This window comes from Dasypus novemcinctus, chromosome Y, assembly GCF_030445035.2.
Source record: "Dasypus novemcinctus isolate mDasNov1 chromosome Y, mDasNov1.1.hap2, whole genome shotgun sequence".
Lineage (NCBI taxonomy): Eukaryota > Metazoa > Chordata > Mammalia > Cingulata > Dasypodidae > Dasypus > Dasypus novemcinctus.
In genome coordinates this window covers 21,177,652-21,196,998 of record NC_092216.1, presented here as the reverse complement: position 1 = coordinate 21,196,998, position 19,347 = coordinate 21,177,652, and the positions used below count along the sequence as shown (strand labels likewise).

General features: G+C 39.4%; 1 protein-coding gene across 1 annotated transcript; it reads right to left on the bottom strand.

Annotated features, from left to right (window-relative positions):
- Positions 1-537: 537 nt before the first annotated feature.
- LOC139438279 (testis-specific Y-encoded-like protein 1) lies at positions 538-4,844 on the bottom strand. Its single transcript, XM_071213406.1, has 7 exons — positions 4,498-4,844; positions 3,574-4,405; positions 1,971-2,048; positions 1,748-1,859; positions 1,529-1,674; positions 1,351-1,436; positions 538-761 (listed from the first exon to the last, which is right to left on the bottom strand). Exons 1-6 carry the CDS (start codon positions 4,842-4,844, stop codon positions 1,383-1,385), a joined length of 1,569 nt encoding a protein of 522 aa, XP_071069507.1. The 3' UTR covers positions 538-761; positions 1,351-1,382.
- Positions 4,845-19,347: the final 14,503 nt, after the last annotated feature.

The following is a 19,347-nucleotide window of genomic DNA, read 5'->3' as shown; positions in this document are numbered from 1 at the left end:
TCTTTCTCCACGTTCCCTGCCTCAAGGTATACACCTATATGCTGGCAGTGCTGGTACTGGCAGTGCAACTATTAGCATGCCAAGAGGTCTGCATTAATATAGATTTGGAAAACATTTTGTTCAAAGATGAAGTATTAACATTTCCTCCATCCTGCCATTAATTTGAATGAGAAATAGCTGTATCAGGTAAGCTCTATGCAAGCAACATAGCACAGATTCTAGGTCTTATCGGACTGTGATCCCCTTTCTCATGAAGCCCTTATTTTCACCTTCTCTCACTTTCCTTGTGAAAATAATAAGCCTACAATTAATGGGCCACTCTTTTCTATTCCCCTATTACCTAACAACTGACTTGGTAGGAAAAATTGTGTTTCCAACTGGAATTCCAAGGTATGTTACTTCCTCTCTCTCCACCTTTATACGTGTGAAAGTTCATAGACTTCTACTTCCTAGGTATGAAATAAAAATGCCCAAAGTAAGTAGAGTTTTTTTTTCCCCATTGAATCCACTCCAAAGAAGCACAAATATGCACAATGATACATACTTTGGACCTCTTGGTGTTTATTGTTACTTAGTATTATCATTCCATGTTTAAGCAAACTCATTCTTTGTATTTTCCACCACTAGCTTCATTCTTCATTTCTCAATTTTGTAAGAGAATGGGGGTTGATTACTTATTTCCTGCATCTGAAGTGGTCTTCTGCTATTTTAGTAAAGTTTGATGGTTTTCTCTCTCCGGATCCAAGAGAGGGGGGCAATCCCTGGAAAACACACACACGCATAAAAGATATTTAAATTGCTATTTCTCAAAATTAAAATTAAGTAGTTAGGTCAAAGTATCTTGGTCCTCCTGGACTGTCCACATTTTACTGACTTTGATATCTTTAAATTGTACCTCAGAGTTTAAAATTGTCCTCCACAATCTATGCAATATTGCCTAAATTCTCTGTATGGCTGTGCGATATGAGTACATGTGAGTCTTTAAAAAAACACTGTGGCAATCAAAAAGATAGGATCAATTCCATAAAGACTCGTAAATTTTATAGAGGTAAGAGAGCCCCAAACCTAAATATAGGAGCAAAGCATGAGCCCATACCTGTGGAATAATGCTTCAAAGAAGTGGAGATGATGAATCACGTGCATCAAGTGTCCATTCCAGTCATCCTCCTTTACCTTGTTTAGCTTTCTCTCCCATAAGCAGTTTTGTACTATAGTATCCCTTATAGGGTAACTACTTACTGACCTGGAGTTACGCTATGACTTACTTTTACTGTCTATTCCTCTACCAGAAGAAAGCAGCTTCAAAACACATTTATTCCCCACCATCACCACCCTACTTGAGATCCTTACCTGTCTGCCTCTCTGTTCCCTCTTCTTGTCTCTTATATCCTTAGGTAGTACTGCAGGGGATTCAGCCAGAGATCCTCACAGATGATCTGGTAATGGACAAAGACAAATGAGCCAGCATCCCCCACGGATCTTGGAAACCCACCAAGGCCATTTCTGATACTGCCCTTAGGGGACTTACCTCAGCAATTCTATTAGATCCTGCAAAGTTATGGTCAGACAACCAGTTGAAGAAGTTAAGGCTGGTATTGGAGTTACTGTAGCTGTTGGTCTGGCACTCATAATCACCGAGCCATTGGATTGGAGTGGAATGAGATGCCTTATATCCTGTAGAAAGAAGAAGATAGGGAGAGGGTCTTGTTCACCAGTTCCCCAAACTACCCATAGAACGACCTCTTACCAGTGATAGTAATGTCATACTCCTTAGTGATCACTTCATTTTGGAAGTAAGGGTTTCTCCCAAAGAAAAATATGATTTTGCAACTATTTGTAGGATGGATGAACTCTTCTACCTGAACAGGGAAAAGCAGAGACAGGAAAAATCACTCCAGGCCTTGCCTGATTCTATGCTTAATAAGTTCTCCCCTCACTTATTCCTATACTTTAAGCATCCCATCTCTTACCTTCAAACTGATCATATAGTTGAGCATATCCTGATCCTGGTCGCTGATCATTGCTGACATCAGAGGATGGTTCAGAATCTGCACTGGGTTAAGGAGTCAAATACACGAGGATGGCAAGGGTAAAAATGGTCAACACACCTGGAAAGCAATCAGAAGTAGGAAGACACATTTCCCAGAAAACTGCTATTGCTAGTTTATCTCAGTCAACCTCCATCCTTCTTTAAAAGCCTCCTTATATCCTATTTTCTGAGAGCTCCTGAACTTAATTTTTGTATGCATACAGGTGTCATGCCTGAAAATAGATGTTCTGAGGACAATCATTGATTAACCAGTGAAAATTTGGGGATGTTTACTTGAGGCAATGAATCTTAGATAAGCTTCTCTGGATTCTAAAGTGAAGCAAGAGTATATGATTAGAGTTCTAAAAGGACCATCTGATGAATGGGAAGCCATTTATAAGCCGAGTATATTGCATGGTGTCAAAATGCGCCCACAAAGACACAATGCTTAGTATGAAAAGGAATCTATGTGTTGAGGACCTGTTGTTTGCAGGCAGGTACCGGCAGTAATAGGCCAGGACAAATGATAAAGATTGCCATACAGAACCAATCTCTACTCAGTTACGCTAATAAATACCGGTTCTTTAAATGTGAAATGTGTTACGGAACTTCTATGTTATTCTTAATTCTATTAAAATATATATGGGGAAACGGACTTGGCCCAGTGGTTAGGGTGTCCGTCTACCACATGGGAGGTGTCCGTCTACCACATGGGAGGTCTGTGGTTCAAACCCTGGGCCTCCTTGACCCATGTGGAGCTGGTCCACGCGCAGTGCTGATGTGCGCAAGGAGTGCCGTGCCACGCAGGGGTGTCCCCCGTGTAGGGGAGCCCCACATGCAAGGAGTGCGTCCCGTAAGGAGAGCCGCCCAGCGCAAAAGAAAATGCAGCCTGCCCAGGAACAGCGCCGCCCACACTTCCCGTGCTGCTGACAACAGAAGCAGACAAAGAAAAAGACGCAGCAAATAGACACAGAGAACAGAGGGGGGGAGGGGGGGAATTAAATACCTAAATAGACTTTAAAAAAAAAAAAAAATATATATATATATATATATATATATTTACCACCAGGAAAAATTCCTGTGCTTTGCTGAAAAGTTACGGATTCATCAAAACTTCTGCAAGTGCTGAAGGTGGCCATTTGCTTCACTCGATACACTTAATTCAATAAGTATTCCATCCCCCCACAGGATTGCCTCCTTCCTCAGCCCTGACTTCCTCCCCCATCCTCTTGCCTAGTCCACTCCCATTGGAACTGTACTAAGGATACGATTTGTTTGTTTGTTTAGGCTCTTATGATCTTTTTTATTAAGGTATAACTAACATACAATAAAATGCACAACCCGTAGTTTGTTCAGTTTCCGCAACTGTACAAACCCACATAATCACAAGTCAAAACAGGATTTAGTACATTTTCACCACCCCAAAAGTTTCCTTGTGTCTCCTCAGTCAAACCCCCTCCCTGCCTTCAAGAAACCACTTCTATCACCAAAAAGGAGCTTTTTCTGCTCTTGGAGTTTAGCTAAACGCAGTTGTACAAGGATACGGTTTTGAACCAGAAGCCACGAATACGCTCAATGATGTTGCTTCTGCGCTCCAGGTGCGGCTTAAAGGCCTGCCTCAGCTTGTGCTTCAGCCGGCAAAAGGCCCGGTTGGTTCGGACTTTCACGCTGCTCAGCTCTAACTGCAGGGCCTCTAGCGCCTCCACTGATGTCTGGGCCGCCTCCGCATCATACCCTGGCTGGGCCCGCCCGCACTCCTCCTGCCCCTCCTCCAGGCTTTTCTGCTCCGCCTCTCGCTCCTGCTCTTGCACCTCCTCTTCCGCCACTACGTCCACTACCGCCATTACATTCTCCAGCACCATGTCCTCCTCCATCACCTCCATTTCCGGCAGCTCCTCCACCCAGAGCACCGCGGCCTCCTCGCAGGGCGCCTCTCCCGTCTCCATCCCTCCAGCTGGGTCCTGTGCCTCCGCCCCTGCCCTGCAGCTCTGTGGGGACCGCTGGCCAGGGCGCCCGAGCGACTCTCCTACCAGAGGGCCGCTTGCCAGGCCACGGAGGTGTTCTGAGCGTGCCTGGGGAGCCGGGCCTTCGCCAGGACCCGCTTCACTCGCCATGTGGCCCGGGCCGGTGCAGGCAAGGACGCCGCACACGCTCTCCCCAGGCCACGCCTGCGGGTACACCAGCGGCTCTGGGCTGAGCGGGTGGGCCCCCGGCAGCCTGTGGCGTGTGGAGCTGGGCGCATGCGCAGCGCTTGGTGACGGCAAGACGGCCAGTGGCGGGAAAGCCGCGCTTTCCACGCCCCACGCCGCTCCCCCGCCCCCCACCCCTCCGGCGGCGCAGAGCCCTGGCCCCTCCCGCTCCTGCCCTTCCCCGCTCCTGCCCCGCCCTCACACTGGGCTGGAGCAAAGCCTGCGCCTGCAACCCGCAGCCCAGCCTTCGAGGGAGCGAGTCTGCAGGGCGCTGCTCACCTCCAGCAGGCTGGTGGGGAACGTGCGTGGCGCTCAGTGAAGGTCAGGTCAGGGCCCGCGCGGGGACCCCGGCTGGTTCTGGGGCGGAATTTCCTAAGCCATGGAGGCAGACCCCGCCATACAGGATCTGGCTGCCCGCAGCGATTATCCCGCCCACAAAACCTAAGCGGAGCCGGGAAAACTGCGCCCTGGCAGCCGAGCCGGTGCCCGGAAAGGCGCCCTGTTCTTCCTCTTTCACGTTTCCTATTGTGGGCACCGTTAGCTCGACCTACACAAATGTCTCTCCTTGCTCGTTTTTCAGTGGAGAGAGATCGTGACGGTAAGTAGTGCACAGAAAGCATACGCATATGGAACCCAAGATCATGGGGTCACAGGTCCTGCACTCTTTCCTATAACGTGAGGGAGAAGGACGGAGTAGATTCTTCCAAGCTGGTGACCTAAATCCCTCAAAGGAAAAACTGTCGCCGCTCAGGAAAGAAGACGCTTTGGGGACAAGGTCCAAGACTGGCTGGAAGGAGTTTTGAAAAGTGTATTGTATTTTTCCATATCATACATTTTCTTTTACTTTTTCTTTCTGTCTTCCTGATGTACACAGCTGTAATGGATGTTCATCTAAAAATACTTTCAGAACCTGTTTTATTCCATACCAAGAAAACCATAATATTTATTTCCTCTCCTTTTACCTTTATACAAAAATAATTGTAATAAGTAACAACGCATTAAGATAATTAATTCAAAACCCAGCAATTCGTGGTCAAAGTGTAATTGACGTTGAGGCAAGTTTGATTGTGTCTCCACACCATGCCAGATCATACTGTGGAAAAATCACTGGGGAACTATTATGCTAGCCTGGAGAAACAAATCTCATTAGGACTTGAGGAAACCAGGCAAAGATCTTAACTCCTATTCCAATTTACCGTTTCTTTGCCTCCCTTCTTTTAAAATGGGGTGTAAATGTTCTTCTGATATGTTCTATTCCTGGGTCTGTCAAGCTGAGAAGGAAGATCCACAGTCCTCTTCTTCTGACCTGACAATTCTTTTGATTTTCTCTATCAGTGTATGGGCAAACATAAAAGGAGGCTACATAACCATGTATGGCATTTTATCTCATGAAGTTCTTTAGGACAATTTCTTGCCAGTTGGCCCCCCAAGCATGGTCTTTCTGGGAATATAGTTTATAAGGAGTTAAGCAGAAATAAGGCAAGTGGTTAATGACAAGTGCCTGTTTGTATACTATGGAATAATATTCTGGGTCGTGGCTAGTAATCCTGATAAGGGGCACTAACCACTTCTGGAGTGATGTCATCATCATGTCAATGTACAAGTCTCTTAGAAAAGCCTCCCCAGAGATGGAGTGAGTAAAAGGCCAAATTCTGCTTGCTGGAGGACAGCAGAGATCAGAAAATAATCCACAAATGCTGATTTGAAGAAACTGAAAAATCATAGGCAGGAGAAATCTTTCCCATAAAGAAGGCCAATTTTCATGACCCTTCGCCCTTATTGGGTCCCTTGCAACTCAGGATCCACACTGAGGCAGCGCAGTGCCACATCCGTCTCACCACATATAAAGACTGTTGACAGAATCATATTTAGAAACTCCATGCATCCCCAGGCACTGGAACCTACGTCTGCAGAGACCCAGAGGAGAATACAAGCCTACAAAGAATACAAAGCAGCTCACTCAGGCAAGATCTCAATCTTTTTGTGTGTGTGAGAGAGGTGTGAGTGTAAATCGATGCCATCTTGCCCCAGCTCCTCAGGATACTGCCTTTTACAAACATGATTAATTTATGCAGAGAGAGCATTCAGTTTAAAAATACAATGCCAAAGAATGCAGCCTTCACAAAGGTATTACGTGTTCTTTGCCAAGATTTTATTTCTCAAATCATACAATGCATTTTATTAAGTGCTAGTTGGTATCCTAACAATAATCTGTTTGAAGCTCATTTTATTTATTTATTCATTTATTTGTTATTAATTCATGTACTGATTTTATCTTTAAAGAAGCTTTAGATTACATAAATGTTACATAAAAATATGGGGGAATCCCATATACCCCACCCATTCCTCCTCCCACACGGTTCCCCATTAACAACATCTTTCATTAGTGTGGTTCATGTGTTACAATTGATGAACGTATATTGAAGCATTGCTGCTTACCATGGACTATAGTTTACATTATCATTTATACTTTGCCCCACACAATTTTATGGGTTTTGGCAAAATGTATAATGGCCTGTATCCATCATTGCAATGCCATGCAGGTCAATTCCAATGTACCAAAAAGCCCCCATATTATACCTATTCTTCTCTCTCCCTCCCCCTCAGAACCTCTGGTGGCCACTGCCTTTATATCAATGATATAAGTTCTTCCATTGCTAGAATAATAATGTCTATAATAGAATAATATGTCTACTTTAGTCCATCATTCTTTCCCAAGCTTGAGGGTTTTGGGATGGTGATGTCTACTCTGTTTCTGATTGAGATGGGACTTAGATCCCATGTGGTAGATGGATAGAGCTGTCTTAATTGTAATTTATTTGGGATGGGTAGTGTCCATCTTCATTCTTTTGTTAGCTCTCCTATTGAGTCCATTGAACTCATTTTAGAGTTGAAATAACAGAAATCAAGGAGGTAAAGTTATTTGACCAAATGCAGGTGGCAGGACTAGAATCTGTATCTCTTACTCCCCAGCCCAGTGATTACTTTAACAGCTCTTGGAAATTATGTTTTTAATAGGTGTACATAGAACAGAGTACAAATTTTCACTTGAAAAGCTTAAGAAAACCTAGAAAAATACAATAGTAAAATTTTTGAAGCACTTAAAATATGGTTCTTTCTACTTCTCCTATTAACAGGATTTTAAAGGGTGGATGGTGTTTCCATTCTAACTTAATTTTTTCCTTACCCAAATATCCAAGTTCATAAATGTAAACACATCTGATGACATGCTTCCTTATCATCCTTCTATTATGATACAAGGATTACTGAGAATTAGTAACGCCAGCTGATATCATTTCCAGGTTTTTCAAGCTCCCTAAGAAATAAATAATGATACACCTATTTTACAATGTAAGAAATGTACGGGTAGACATTAATTGTTCCACAGCATTCACCAAGAAAGTGATAGAAACAAGATGTTAACCTATATTTAAAATCTTTTCAAAACGCTTCTCCATTTTAATAGATTATGCCTGTTTCCATGATTTGTCTGCATGGGCACATGAGGTGTCATAGGGAATATAAGATTTCTAGAGCCAGTGGAGGCATTTGTCTTTAATTATTGTACGTTAAGTTTATGAATAACTGGGCTGTCCCAAATCCTTGGCTTATTTTGTGAATAAATTTTGCACATTCCACTTTAGTTCATGACAATTCCATCCTTCCAGTTGCTCAGGCAAAATATTTATAGCTGCCTTTGATCCTTTCACAGTTTTACAACCCATGTCCATTCTATCAGGAAATCCTCTTGACAATATCGTCAAAGTACATTCATTATGCAATTGCCTCTCATATTCTTCGTTGCTATGACAGTGTTTTAGAGAACAGCATCTCTCAAAAGAATAATTGCAACAATCTCCAGTCTTTTTTCCGGTCTTTCTGCTTCAGACCTTACCCACATTAGGTCTATTAAAAATGCTTATTTTAAATAATAATTTCTATAATATCTCCTCTTACTTCAATCACTCCAATAACTTCTCATCTCACTCCAAATAAAAGTGTAAAACCTGAGCATGGCATACAAAGCTACACATAATCTGCATCCCTTCTCTCCTCAATCACAGACAGATACACAATCATTCACACATTTCTGACCTCATCTCCCTCATTCTTCTGCACCAATCCTTAAACCATTCTTGATTTTTTCTCAAATTAATCAGAAACAATATTTCTGTCTCAGGGGTATTTAAACTTAAGGCTCCTTGTAAGTAAAACTCTTTCCCTTCAATTGAATGCTCTGCTATCTCCTTCATCTCCTTCAGGTATCTGGAAATAAGAGCTTATCAGTGTTGTTTTCTTTAATTATCCAATTTAACACTGAAATCAATTATTTAGCTTGGGTCTTCCAGAATAGTGCCTTATGAATTAAGCATATCAAAGTACCAGCTCTTTTAATATCCTAATTCTTTGCAGAATAGTACATTTGTAAAATAAAATAGAAACATGGTAATGTCAAGTTGCTCTGTGTTCCTAAGCACTTACTCTACCTTTCTGTATTTATTATGGACTAGTCCTAGGATGTAGAACAACACTGTGTCTCTTAAACTTGTGCATACGTGTTATTGGGGATCACATTAAAAACCAGATTCTATTTTAGTATGTATGTGGTAAGGCCTGAGATTGTGCATTACTAACAAGTTCCTAGGTGATGCTATTTACTTTCATACTAAAAATAGGAATGCTAGAAAACAGAGTCTGCAGCATGATTGAAGGGCCAAGAATTAATTTAGGAGGTCCAAGCCCAGGGGATTTTGGGTATGAAACAAGGGAAGTGAAATAATTGGGAAAAAAAGAATGAGATATGATTCTTTACAACACTCTGTAGCTGTTCACAAGACAACAGTTTTTTCTTTAAAGGGTATAAGGGAGAAATGAACCTTGAAAAAAAGAAAGATGGATTATCTTCAAAGCTGCTTAATTCTCATCCTACAAAGAACTATCTCATTCATCCCTTGTTATAGCATCATCTGATCCTCATGTGATGTCTCTGAAATCAAGAGCCTTCACCAGCTAAAGGGTGCTAATATATACAAGACCAAAAGTGGACAGACGAACCTGGAATAGGTAAAGGTCCTGTCTAAGGAAAAGAGATAAAGGAGGGGAATCTAAGTAACAGTGTTATGCCCAATACAAAGCTAAGCAAGGAAGTTATTTAGCACCCTTCCAAGCTGTATTTTCTTCTATTACGTGTCTCACCATTTTATATGATACACATTACTTTTAGGTTCTATATCATTTGTTTCTATTATTAAAATGTATGGAAATTGATTGCAACGATTGTCTGTTTTGGTCATCTAGGCCTAAGTAATGCCCACCACATGACGGTTGCTAAGTAATTCTTTGGCAAGTAAATAAATGAGTGAGTCAATAAGTATCTATATAAAGAGATTAACTCCAAAATAGAACAGTTAAAATGACTGTTCTTTAACCTTAGGTTATATGCTTTTTCCCTATGGTGAAGCATTTTAACATGCTAATTCTACAAGTCAATGAATCGCATGGAATATGGCCTGATGAAAGCTTTGGGATTAGCATTTCATTAGCTATTGCAGTTTAGCTAGCCAAAGCTGTTTGCTGAGGTTGTATTTTGGAAAACTTGCAATGCATTATTGAGCCTTTCAAAAAATCGGGCCTCCCAACTTAGAGAAAGTGATAGAAATTTGATATAAAAGAATTAAATCTATTTCACTCAACTTTGAATATATTTTCTTGTGATTTAGAAAGTTATTCCAATTATTTAAATAATGATAAGTATTGAGTTAACTACTTTCAGAACATTTTATATGGAATTTATAAATGGGAATATTTTTATTAATTTCAAGTATGATTTTAAATCATTCCTTACATAAGCCTATAAACTATTTTCTTTACAAAATAGATATAACAAGATTTTAAGGTAACTTATTGGGCAATTTAAAGCACCTAAGTTTGCATCCTTGAAAGTATTTATTGGTGTACTTGACATTGTAGCTTTATGATAATGAGTCTATGCATTTTCTTTTCATTTTGCCTAGTAGCATATTTCACCAGTTTTTTATTTATTTATACAATTTGCTTAGTAGTAAAAATAGTGACAGGTGAATCAATTTAAATATGCTCCATATTTTCAATCCTTATGATTAATATATAATGTGTAATAAATTCCACATGTAATTTATTTTTTCAGTATTCAGAATAGAGAATAAAAATCATAGGTCTTATTTCTACATTTTACACACTTAAAAGCAGACAGATTTATTCATTCTTACATTGATCCTTTATTGAAGGATTACCATATAAATATTACTACATAAATAACTACTTGGTAGACTGAGAACATTTTGCCCCTTACACCTGACTTTATCAAAACAAAGGTTGTTGGCATTTAAAGTATCATATATAGATAGAAAGTGTGCTTAATATTGTTAAGTAACAGAACTGGGTCAAAGGTAAAATAGTGAAAATTATTCCATTTGCTCTGGTTCTTCCATACCATACTTATCTGTTGTGTTTTTTTTTGGTTGTTTTTTGTTTTGCTTAAGAGCGGGACATTTTAAAAAATGACAATTACATCTTAGCTTTTAAAAATCTATAATTTTATATATTTGTTTATTTATTTATTTTATTTATCTCCCCTTCCCCCCCACCCCAGTTGTCTCTTCTCTGTGTCTATTTGCTGCGTGCTCTTCTTTGTCCACTTCTGTTATTGTCAGCAGCACGGGAAATCTGTGTTTCTTTTTGTTGCGTCATCTTGTTGTGTCAGCTCTCTGTGTATGCAGTGCCATTCCTGGGCATGCTGAACTATCTTTCACGCTGGGTGGCTCTCCTTACAGGGTACACTCCTTGCGTGTGGGGCTCCCCTATGTGGGGACACCCCTGTGTGGCACGGCACTCCTCGTGTGCATCAGCACTGCACGTGGGCCAGCTCCACATGGATCAAGGAGGCCCGGGGTTTGAACCACAGACCTCCCATATGGTAGACGGATGCCCTAACCACTGGGCCACGTCCACTTCCCTCAATTTTATTATTGTAACATATAGACAGCCTAAAATTTCCCTTTTAACCACATTCATATATATAATTCAGTGTTGTTAATTGCATTCACAATGTTGTGCTACCATATGTTATTAGAATAAAAATAAAATTTAAGATGGAAACACACAAATTGTGAACTCAATTGTAAATGAAGGATTACAGTTAATAGAACAAATATATAAATTTTCTTTGATGAATTCAAACAAATATACCATACTAATTCAAGATGTCAAAAATACAGTGGCGTTCTTGATATAGATGTGGAGTGGACACAAACATTCCAAGGTCCACAGGATGGAGGAATAGAGTATGGATTAGAGTGGCCTTCGTGATATTCTATTCATGAACTATTGTGATTAGTAATCGAAGAAAATGTGCATTGGTGTGGAGAAAGTGGCCATGGTGGCTGCTGGTGGTAGGGAGTGGGAGGGGGAGATGTGATGTGGGGACATTTTTGGGGGTTGGAGTTGTCCTGGGTGGTGCTGCAGGGACAGTTACCGGACATTGTATATCCTCCCATGGCCCACTGGGTGGACTGTGGGAGAGTGTGGGCTATGGTTTGGACCATTGACCATGAGGTGCAGCGGTGCTCAGAGATGTGTTCACCAAATGCAGTGAATGTCTCATGGTGATGGAGGAGGTTGTTGTTATGGGGGGAGGAGTGGGATGAGGGGGTGGGGGCTATATGGGGACCTCATATTTTTTTAATGTAACATTAAAAAATAAATAAGTAAAGACAAAAAAAATAGGGTGGTGTGATCTTTAGGCTAATGTGTTGATTCGGCCAGGTAAATGCGCCCAGGTGTTTGGTCAAGCAAGCATTGGTTTAATTGTAATACAAGAACATTTATAGACTTTAGTCACCAGTGACTTTACTGCATAGATAGCTGATTACATCTACATCAACTAGGGAGATTGCCATCAGCAATGAGTGATGCTTTATCCAATCAGTTGAATGCCTCAAGAGGGAAAGTGATTTCAGCATTCAGGGAGAATTTCTCAGCTAGTCTTTGGACAGCCAACATCTCCCAGAAGTCATCATGAACCTTCAATGGACCTTCATCAGAGCCCCTTATTTGTAGCCTGACTGTGGATCCTTGACTTGTGCATTTCCATGGTCATCTGAGAGACTATGGTAAAATTGCATACTATTGACAGATATCTTCTGCAGTATTTGAACAGATATTTACACAATGATGTTCATAGAAGCATTATTTACAATTGCCAAAAGATGGATGCATCCTAAATGTCCAACAAGCACAGAATGAATAAGTAAAATGTAGTATATACTGGTATTTACATACAATGGGATATTATTCAAACATAAATAGGAATGAAGTCCTGATACATGTAAGATGAGTTAACCTTGAAGATGTTATGTTGAGTGAAGTAAGCCAGACACAAAAGAATAATATTGTATGATCTTACTAATTTACAGTAATTTGAAAAAACAAATATATATAGAGTCGGAATAAGGGATATAGGTTACTAGGGGTGATTTCAGGGTAGTGAATAGGAAGTTAATACTTTTGTATTCCTTATTTACCTGTATGTTATTTAGTGGTGAGTTACCTAATATTTTTCTATATATATATATATTTTTAAAGATTTATTTATTTCTCTCCCCCTTCCCCCACCCACAAATTGTCTACTCTCTGTGTCAATTCACTGTGTTTTCCTCTGTGTCAGCTTCTATTCTTGTCAGCAGTCTGGGAATCTGCGTCATCTTGCTGCATCAGCTCTCCATGTGTGTGGCGCCTATCTTTCAATATTGGAGATTTTTCAGATATCATTCTGTTAGACATTTCTAATTTCCTTATGGTATGAGAATAAACATCACATTAATTGAATATATTTAAATGCTTTAAATCATGTTTTATGGAACAGAATAGGGTATAACTTGGTAAGTGTCCATTCCATTGTTCTACTTAAAAGTATGCAAATTCTGCTGTTATTAGATAGCATATTTATAAATGTCTTTTAAGTCAAGTTGGTTTATAGTTCAAGACATTAAAATTCTCAAGATTTTCTGTTTATTCTATTAAATTTTGAGAACAAGTTGTTGAAACTATGAATAATTATGAATTTGTCTATTCTTACAGTTCTCCCAGACTTTGCTTCACATAACTTGAATCACTGGTACTAAATGCACAGAAGATAAGGGCTGTTACATTATTACTTGGGTGAAATCTATGATAAGCTGGAGGTAAGAAATTGTACAGGGAAGAGATAAAATGGGGGCATAGGGATACCTTTAGGTGGGGCTTTTTGGGCTTGAGGAGGGGCTAGGGATAGAAGGAAAGGTCAGATGGCCCAAGAAATTGGGAGTAGGGTAGTGGGAACATTTGAACATAGGGGGTTGTCAGGTATGTGGTTGAAACTATAATGTTGAGAAAACTCTTTAGAAAATATAAGGAAGGTTACCTGTTTCAGATGCTTAAGGGGGGTGGGGCACCTGACACAGGGCAGGCTTCTAGGGAGTGTGTGAATGCTCATTTGTCATCGTGGGTTATATCACTGGGTGGAGACCCATACAATGAGAATGAAGTGATACCCACATCCTGGGGAGGACTAACATTCTCAAACAGAAGGAATTGTATCTCCCGAGAGAACTGGTGGCTCCCAGTGGGTTAGGGCAGTCAGAGTATGTCAAGCTCTCAACATTGTTACAAGAATCTTTGAATATGGTCCTTCAAGTACTGAAGATTGATTGTCACTGTGGGCCCTGAGGGGAGGGGGAAAGAGGTATTATATAGATGGAATCAGTGTAACTGTGGGACAATGGAAGTGTTACACAAGATCATGCAATGCTAGATATAGGACATGGTAAATTACAACAACAATGTATAAAATCTATAGGCTAAAATGAAAACCATAATGTAAAACATAATATAACTAAAAATTTAGAAAATTGTATGGTCTAAATATAAACCATAATAAAAACCCAAATGGAGCCATTTTGAAAGCTATTGTTTCAATATCTGTACATTGCTGTAGCAAATATAATATAAACATGTAAAAAGATCATTGCTTGGGAAGGCAAAAAGTGTTTGATGTTGGATATGTGAGAGTACTATATACTGTATATGTGAATTACTGTGATCTAAAACTTTTGTGGAGATAAACTTAATAATTAGGAAAAAGAAAAGGAGAAGAAAGGATGTAGACACTGAGGAAGAAATGGAAGAAATTGCCTTGCCACTGTACATACAGGGCAACACCTATTGCAGTGATGAAAGGCAAAACATTAAAAACAAAGCTATTTCATTTTATAAATCTGCTACCCCAAATTGTTTTTGCTTTATTTAATTTTTCTAAATTAATAAGTAGTCTATATCTAACCTTTAAACCCATCACTATATTCCATTTTACTATTAATGGATCCTGGCAATATATCTGGCTTCATTTTTTAAGAAGTTTTGGACCACTGAGTGGTTCAACTATGGCGGGGGAGGAACACAGGGGTGGGTTGTTATTGGTGGGGGTTACATGGTTGGGAGGGAGTTTTCCAGGGCATGTATTCAGGGTACATAAAAATGTTTGGATATTTTCATAGTGGTTACAGTTAAAAATGACAACTGAGGGAGTGCTGAGTTCCTAGCCAGGGGAGCTCTCTCACATTTCCCAATGGAACAGCAATAATCCCCCAAGAGCTATGGAAAAGACCAATAAAGAAGGATGGTCCAACAATGAGCCCTTGATACTGATAACTATTCTTATGAGCCTGTGTGCTTGAAATATGAACTAGGCCTAGAGCTGCAGGGTGCCTAAGATTTACCTCCTGAGAACCTCCATGTTGCTCAAATGTGACAACTCTCTAAGTCAAACTCAGCATGTAAATGCATTATCTTCCCCCCAGTGTGGGTCATGACTCCAGGGGACTAGCCTCCCTGGTGCCAAGGGATTACTACTGAGCACCAGCAGATGATGTAACTAGAAAAAGACCTGGAATAAAGGGGTCAACTCAGACCAGCAGAATATCTCAGCCTACATGTCATATCAGGTGTTAAAATCTGCTTTTTGACCCTGAATAAAAGGGGAAAATGGAAAGGACAAATTATATTATATGGCTATGAGTCTCCAAAAAAGAGTCAGAAGGTCATCAGTGGGGTCACACTTATGCATGCCTTAGGAGGGTCCCAGTGACAGCCAAAATAGATAGAAACCCAGGTACTGGGTCTCCTGAGGGCTACAGAGACCCACAGGTTCTATGGTCATGACAGATGGCTCTAGAGTTCAGTACCATGTCAGTAGGCCCTACTTTGGAGTTTGTGTCCCTGAATGTGATGGAGTTGGACTCTGATGTGGCCTTTTTACACATGCCTCTTCTGTTACTTTTACCGGAACTCTGGTTGGTGCTAGGGTTAGTGTATACTCAGGAGACCTGAATTTCTGGACTGTCCATGTGACAGCCAGGCCCTGAGCCTCAGCAGACTTCTAACTCCTATCCTCTGGTTCACTGGACTTGATCTGGCCAGCTAACAGGGAGGAGGAAGAAGGTCAGTCACCACACCAGGGAGCTGAAGGTGCCTATAGCGGCAAGCAGGAGGATTACATCCATCATCCATGTGGAATCTAAACCCCCTCTCAATATAGAGGTGGAGTGGACATAACCATTGCAGGGTCTGTAGGGGGGAGGAATAGAGTATGGATTGGAGTGGACTTGCTGATATTCTACTACAGAACTATTGTAGTTAGTAATGGAAGAAATTGTAGCATTGATGTGGACAAAGTGGCCACAATGCCTGCTGAGGGTAGGGAGATGGAGGAAGAGATATGATGCGGGGCCATTTTCAGGACTGGGAGTTGTCCTGCTTGGTACTGCGAGGATGGATGCTAGACATTGTATGTCCTGCCAAGGCCAACTGGGCAGACTGGGGGAGAGTATGGGCTATGCTCTGGACCATTGACCTTGAGGTGCAGCACATCAGAGAATACATTTAATCAAAGGAATAAAGAACTCGTGCACGGAAAACTATAAAATAATGCTGAAAGAAATCAAAAGCAAAACTTTATCAAAGGACATTCTGCATTGATGGACTGGAAGGCTAAATATTACTAAGGTGTCAATTTTACCCAAAGTGATTTGCAGATTCAACACAATCCCAATTAGAAATCCAACACCTGACTTTGAAGAAACAGAGAAGTCAATCATCAAATTGAAATGAATGGGCCAAGAGGCTCTGTATAGCCAAAACCTTCTTGAAAATGAAAAACGAAGTACTCAATGAGAAAAGAATGGTCTCTTCAACACATTGTCCAGCAAAAATGAACTAAATTTGATCAAGGACTTAAGATAAAAGACCCAATCAATAAAACTCTAGAAAAAGAAACTTAAGAAACATCTTCAGAACAGTATGTTAAGCAATGGATTCTTAGACTTAACACCCAAACCACAAGCAAAACAGAAGAAAAATATAAATGGGACTTCATTAAAATTCAAATATTTTGTCCCTCAAATGACTTTATCATGAAAGTGAAAAGACAACCTACTCAATCAAAAATATTTGGAAATTGCTTTTCCAAAAAAAAAAAAAAAAAAAGTGCAGTATCCAGAATATCAAAAAAGAATTCCTATCATTCAACAATGAAAGGACAAACAACTCAATGTAAAAATCCGAAAAAGACTTGAATAGACAGTTTTCCAAAGAAGATAAAGAAATGGCTAAAAGCACATGAAAAGATATTCCACATTATTAGCCTTTAGGGAAATGCAAATCAAAACCAGAATAAGATACCATCTCAAACCCATCAGAATAGTTGCTATTTAAAAAACTGAAAATTGCAAGCATAGGAGAGGAGATGGAGATATAGCAACACTCATTTATTATTGGTGGGAATTTAAAATGGCAGTAACTGTGGAAGTTAGTTTGACAATTCCTCAGAAAGTTAAGTAGAGAAGTATCCTTTGACCAGTCAATCCCACTCGGGGTATATATCTAAATGTAGTAAAATAAGACTTAAATGAATATTTGTGCACAGATGCTCAAAATAACATTATTCACAATTGCCAAAAGGAAGCAACTCAAGTGTCCATCAATCATCGAATGGGTAAACAAAAAGTGGTATATGCAGTAGCGGTGCTCAGAGATGTATTCACCAAATGCAATGAATGTCTCATGATAATGGAGGAGATTGTTGTTATGGGGGGAGTAGTGGTGTGAGGGGGCTGGAGGGTATATGGGGACCTCATACTTTTTGAATGTAATATTTTAAAAAATAAATAAAGACAAAAAAAAGTGGTATATGCATACAAAGGAACATTACTCAGCCTTGAAAAATAATGAAGACTGACATATACTAAAACATGGATAAACCTTTAGGACATCATGTTGAGTAAAATAAACCAGACAAATGTATTATCCCACTAATCTGAAATATCATGAATATGTATATTTATAGTGCTGGGGATGTCACCAACATAAACTCAGTGGCCATCTACCAGCCCTTCCTAGTCACCCTCCACCCCCCCACCTCCTTTTCTATTGTTTCAATGTGTTTCCATTCTGCAGTCTGGGGAAATGGTAGGTCTAAGAAAGGGGATGACCATGTCTTGAACAAGGAAATGAGGATCAAGGAGCCCCAGCTGCTGATCATGGTGGGAAATTTCAGTAGCCGCCTTTCCACTTGGATCATATAAATACCCCATCGTTGGAGCACAGATTTGTCTGTCCTCTCCAATATGACGTAGACCGTGTGAAGCTTCTATCTACCAATGCTGTCCTGAGCAGTTTGGCTTCTACATTCATTAAACTGTCTAGGATAGGATCTCTTCCCCTACTCTTTTGCATACTGTGCAATGTAAGTAATAAAGCAGTGATTCGCTGGAAGATTTTGTTGTGCCTGATCCTGTGTTCTCACAATACACTGTGTAAAATCTCTCTCCACATATAAAAACTCTCTATAGTAGAGTCAAAACTAGATTAAATGTTGCCATGGTTCTGGGTGGGGTAGGGAATGGGGAGTTAATGCTTAACTTACAGTCTCTGTTTGAGGGGATAGAAGGACTTTGGTAATGGATAGTGGTGATGATAATACAACTTTGTGAATTTAAATAACACCACTGAGTTGTATATTTGAAAGTGATAAAAAAGGGAAATTTTAAACCGTAAGTTTGTTAACAGAATAAAAATTTGAACAAAATAGAATTGAGCAACTCCAACAATGAACCATAAACTAAACTATAGTCTACAGTTGATACTATAATTACAGTAATATTGTTTTGTCAATTTTAATGAAATACAGCACTGTTGGAAAGTGTTACTAATAGGAAAATTGTATGGAGGGGACTTTAGTAAATCCATACTTTCTACTTTATTTTTCTGTAAACATATGTCTAATTAAGTATATATGCATATTTATAATAACTTTATGTTGCTGAAGTAAATTTTGATTCAGTAAACATTGAATGTAGTGAAACTACTAGAGTAAACATAAGGATGATTTAATCCACTATAATACAATTGTTCTAGGTTATCTGAGTTTTTGATTTTATTATTCAATAGTGCAGTTAGAAATATGAATAATTGAACTCCATGCAATATGCTCATAATTCACACTTACTAAGCTTTTAATTTTATATTTGTAATTGAAATGCTTTATTTAATATATTCTTAAGAGTTTTCATGTTTTCTCATCTAGGAAATATAAATACCATGATGCCACTTTTGACATGTGTAATTCTGTTATTAATGAATAATTTGAAAGATATTTCCATTTTAATATTTTGCTTCAGTGTTCTAATATTTTTTATTGTCCCCAGTTCAAATTGTTTATTCAAAATTTGACTAAAGCCAAATGTTTGCTTTAAAGAGAACTTTTAAAGAAAAACAGACAACATCTAGCTATATCCAATATTTGAATATCAAATATACATTCTGTATAATGCTAAGATTAGGAAGTATCCACTCCTTGTATTAGACTGTAATATGAAACCTACACATAATTTTCTATCATAATGTTGTAGAAAGAATACATACTGTTTAGTGTGAATAAATTGATCAAGTTTCTTCTTTGACACTATGACTAAGTTGAAACAATATATTTGTTTTTCTGAAATGGTCCTCATCTGTTAAATTAGGCTGATAGTGCCACTCACAATGACATATTTATTA